This window comes from Macrobrachium nipponense, chromosome 18 (assembly GCF_015104395.2).
Source record: "Macrobrachium nipponense isolate FS-2020 chromosome 18, ASM1510439v2, whole genome shotgun sequence".
In the NCBI taxonomy this organism is placed as follows: domain Eukaryota; kingdom Metazoa; phylum Arthropoda; class Malacostraca; order Decapoda; family Palaemonidae; genus Macrobrachium; species Macrobrachium nipponense.
In genome coordinates this window covers 10,797,369-10,801,389 of record NC_087211.1, presented here as the reverse complement: position 1 = coordinate 10,801,389, position 4,021 = coordinate 10,797,369, and the positions used below count along the sequence as shown (strand labels likewise).

Here is a 4,021-nt window from a genome sequence, read left to right as displayed (position 1 = left end):
CTCTCTCTGTATACATATACATATATATAATATATATATATATATATATATATATATATATATAAATATATATATATATATATATGTGTTACTATACTTTTCTTAGAATCAAGCACTTTTAATACCAGAGTTCTGCCCAGTTTTGTGGATGAAAATTCTTGTTAGCGATGTCTGTTTACCAATAACTGGAAGAATAACAGATTCTCTTTTTCAGAATTGCACTAGACATTTCCGTACGCATATCTTCTTTTCAAAACACAGTAATAATAAAAGCCAACGAAACTATGACAATATATTTCACCAGAAATATAAAGGTCTTCCTGCCCCATTCTTCGCCTTCTCCAGCTGCTTTTGCAGCGTCAGATTGGGACGGGAAGTAGCACTCATAGAGAGAGAGAGAGAGAGAGAGAGAGAGAGAGAGAGAGAGAGAGAGAGAGAGAGGTCGAATGTTTCCATTGGGCGAGTGCTGTCATTATAAATCGAGGCTGGAAACCGTTAGCGGCATCAAAAGATAACACGAGCTGAACACGGTCGGATAAAGGAACGATTCTGTAGTATAACTTTTCGTTCGTGACTTTTACGCATTTGTAGGATTTATCGAGGTCGAAAGAATGCATTTACTAAAGGTTTGCTACTCGGTAGTACATTGCTTAATGGCATGTTTTTTATTATATGTAAAGGCCAGGTCTTTATTTATTACTCTTCTCAAGACTATTTACTAACCCGTCAACCAATAGTTAATTAGACTCATTAATGTGGGAAATAATGATTAAATGGAGAAATACAGGTAGAATTTTTCGTATTCAGAAAAAATAAAACACATTTACCACCTCAACCATATTAAATTAGACTCATTAATGAGGGAAATAAGTATTAAATGGAACAATACAGGTAGAATTTTTCGTCTTAAAAAATAAATAAATAAATAAATAAAATAAAACACATTTACCAAGTCTACAAATATCAAATCAGTCTGTTTGTGTGTGTTTCACCACATTAGTAGAGTTTGTGCAGAATGCAGCAGAGGCAGCAATGGATCCTGTATTCAGCAGGGAAGCTTTGGGTAAAGTGTGTGTTTTTTCAAAGGCAAAGGTGAATCATGGCTCAAGTCAGACCAAGCAAAAATCGTTTGCAGTTACAGTGCAACCATCAAAGGCTGCCAACCAGTATACTAGGAAATGCCAACTCTGTAGTGGTCATCATGACATTGAGGAGTGCCTTCAATTTCTGCACAGGAGTGTGGATGAAAGACGAGAATTTGTTAAAGACAACCGTCTTTGCTTCAGTTGTTTGGGCAATAACCACACTTCAAAAAGGTGTCTCAATCGACGGCAGTGCAAGACATGTAATAAAAGGCATCCTACCACTCTACACATTGAGAACTTTAGGATGCTAGATAGCAACAATGCAATTGTGTCACAAGCTAGTGCACAGTTTGAAAGTACAGGTCAAGGTTGTGCTAAGGGTCAAGATGGTACTCAAGGTGAAGGTCGCACTCCAGGTCAAGGTAATACTCAAAGTCTAAGTAATGTGAGGTCTTCTGCATGTACAATTTCTGATACAGTGTTGCAATCAATCTTGCCTGTGCAATTACGTGTAAAGGGTAGTGACAATGTAGTACAAACTTATGCCTTTTATGATACGGGCAGTACAGGTTGTTTCATTAAAGATAGTATCAATGATCAATTAAACTGTAAAGGTATTGAAACAGCTATCAAGTTGCAAACAATGCATGGGACTGATACGGTTAAAACCTTTATTGTAAATGGTCTTGTTGTTGCTGATATACATGGTAATAATGATGTTGTATTGCCAAAGGTATTCACACAAAAGGATATTCCTGTTAATCATGATCAAATTCCAAGGTATGAATGTTAAAGGATTGGCCTCATTTATCAAGTGTTATTAATAAGATTCCAGTGTATCAGCCAGAGTTAGACATAGGAATTTTGATAGGTAGTAAAACTGTCCAACAGCTTTAACGACCTTTAGAGGTTGTACCCACTTCAGGTTATGGCCCTTTTGCAGTAAGATATTTGCATGGATGGACAGTTAATGGGCCTGTACATGTTAAGGTTAGTTCAAATGGGGTTTCATGTCACAGGTTACTTGTATCTGATGTTCAACATGTTACTGACTGTATTACTGTTGAAAGTATTAGGAAATACTTTGAGTTAGATTTTTCAGAAAGGGATCTTGGGTCAGTTCCTGATGAGCGTGGCCTATCTTTTGAGGACATAAGATTGTGAAAAGGTGCCAGGATGACATTGAATTTAGAGATGGTCACTTTCAGCTACCCATGCCTTTCAGAGATCTCAATGTGAATCTTCCTAACAATAAGAAGCAGGCTGTTAGCAGAGCTAAGTGGCAAAGGAGGAAGATGAAGATAGTGAAGATTACAGACAGCAGTACACAGCATTTATGGACAAGTTGTTTGAAAAAGGCTATGCTTACAAGATCCCAGATGATGAGGTCAATAAGATTCCTGTTTGGTATCTTCCTCATTACGCAGTTTTTCATCCCAAGAAAGGAAGATTAGGATTGTTTTTTTGACTGTAGTGCCAAGTTTGAAGGTGTGTCATTAAATGATGTTCTGCTACAAGGGTCCAAACCTCACCAATTCATTGACAGGATACTCATTAGATTCCGGCAGAGTTTATGCATTCATTGGAGATATTGAAGCTGTTCTTTCAAATAAAGATTCACCTGAGAATCAGGACTATGTTAGATTCTTGTGGTGGCCTAATGGTGACATCAATCAACCTCTTGAAGAATTCCGAATGGCTGTTCACATTTTCGGAGCAATCTCATCACCGAGTATTTCAAATACTGCATTGAAGGCCACAGCAGACAAAGCAGATGAGAAGTATGATTCAACTGTTGGCAGCACCATAAGGCACAATTTCTATGTTGACGACTGTTTGAAGTCATGTGCTGATGTTCCTACAGCAGTGAAGTTGGTGAAGGATTTGGTATCTGCAACTGGTGAAGGAGGATTTAGGTTAACTAAATTTGTCAGCAATTCAATTGATGTCCTTAAAGCTTTGCCTGCTGAAGATTGTTCGGTTGAAAGTGACAAGTTTAATCTTGACATGGAGAGTTTAATGACAAGAGCCTTAGGAATGTTATGGGACCTTAAAGAAGACTCATTCAAGTTCTCAATTGAGCTCAAGGATAATCCATTCACCAGAAGAAGGATTGTTGTCAAACTATCTCATCATATATGATCCCCTTGGGTTGCTCTCTCCAATCATCTTACCAGCCAAGAAACTGTTACAAGAATTGTGTCAAGTTGAGAGTCTGGACTGGGATGAGAGGATTCCAGATGAGCCAGCTGAAAGGTGGAAACATTGGATACAAGGTCTTCATTTACTGGAGCAGCTTTCAATACCAAGATGCTTCAAGTCAAGTGGGTTTGGTAATGTGACAGGTTCAAGTCTTGCATTATTCAGCGATGCAAGTACAGTTGGTTATGGTGTTGCAGCATATCTTGTTCTTCACGATGGAAACCAAGTTCAGTCAAATCTTGTCATGGGAAAATCAAGAGTATCTCCCAAAAAGGTGGTGACTATACCTAGGTTAGAACTTACAGCTGCAACTGTCTGTCAAGGTTGCTCAACACATCCTGAAGGAGTTGGAGTTTACTGTTGGCAAGGTAGTGTACTATACAGATTCAACAACAGTCCTTCACTATATTCATAGCAACACTAAAGGTTCCCTGCTTTTTGTAGCCAACAGAGTCAGGGTTATAAGGGACTACTCCAGCCACCTGAGCAATGGAAATATGTAAACTCCACTGATAACCCTGCTGATGTGGCATCAAGAGGTATTAGTGTACATCAGTTCTTGCAGTATGACGAATGGTTTCATGGCCCATCATTTATTGCATCTGATTATTTGCCTTCACAGGAGTATGTGTGTGCAGATTGTGTTGATGGTAAGAGTGAACATGTGTCTGCGGTCACAATTTCTGAAGAACATCATGGGTTTACAAGATTGATTGAATATTTCTCTTCATGGT

The 4,021-nt window shown here is 38.3% G+C and overlaps 1 protein-coding gene across 1 annotated transcript; it reads left to right on the top strand.

The window, feature by feature from the left end:
• The first annotated feature begins 2,588 nt into the window (after positions 1–2,588).
• LOC135196510 (uncharacterized) lies at positions 2,589–3,227 on the top strand. The gene has a single exon (XM_064223357.1). It carries the CDS (start codon positions 2,589–2,591, stop codon positions 3,225–3,227), a length of 639 nt encoding a protein of 212 aa, XP_064079427.1.
• The last annotated feature ends 794 nt before the right edge of the window (positions 3,228–4,021 follow it).

Bases quoted from the DNA above. Each gene is read 5' to 3' on its own strand.
- LOC135196510 (XM_064223357.1), top strand. From the start codon at position 2,589: ATGTTCTGCTACAAGGGTCCAAACCTCACCAATTCATTGACAGGATAC.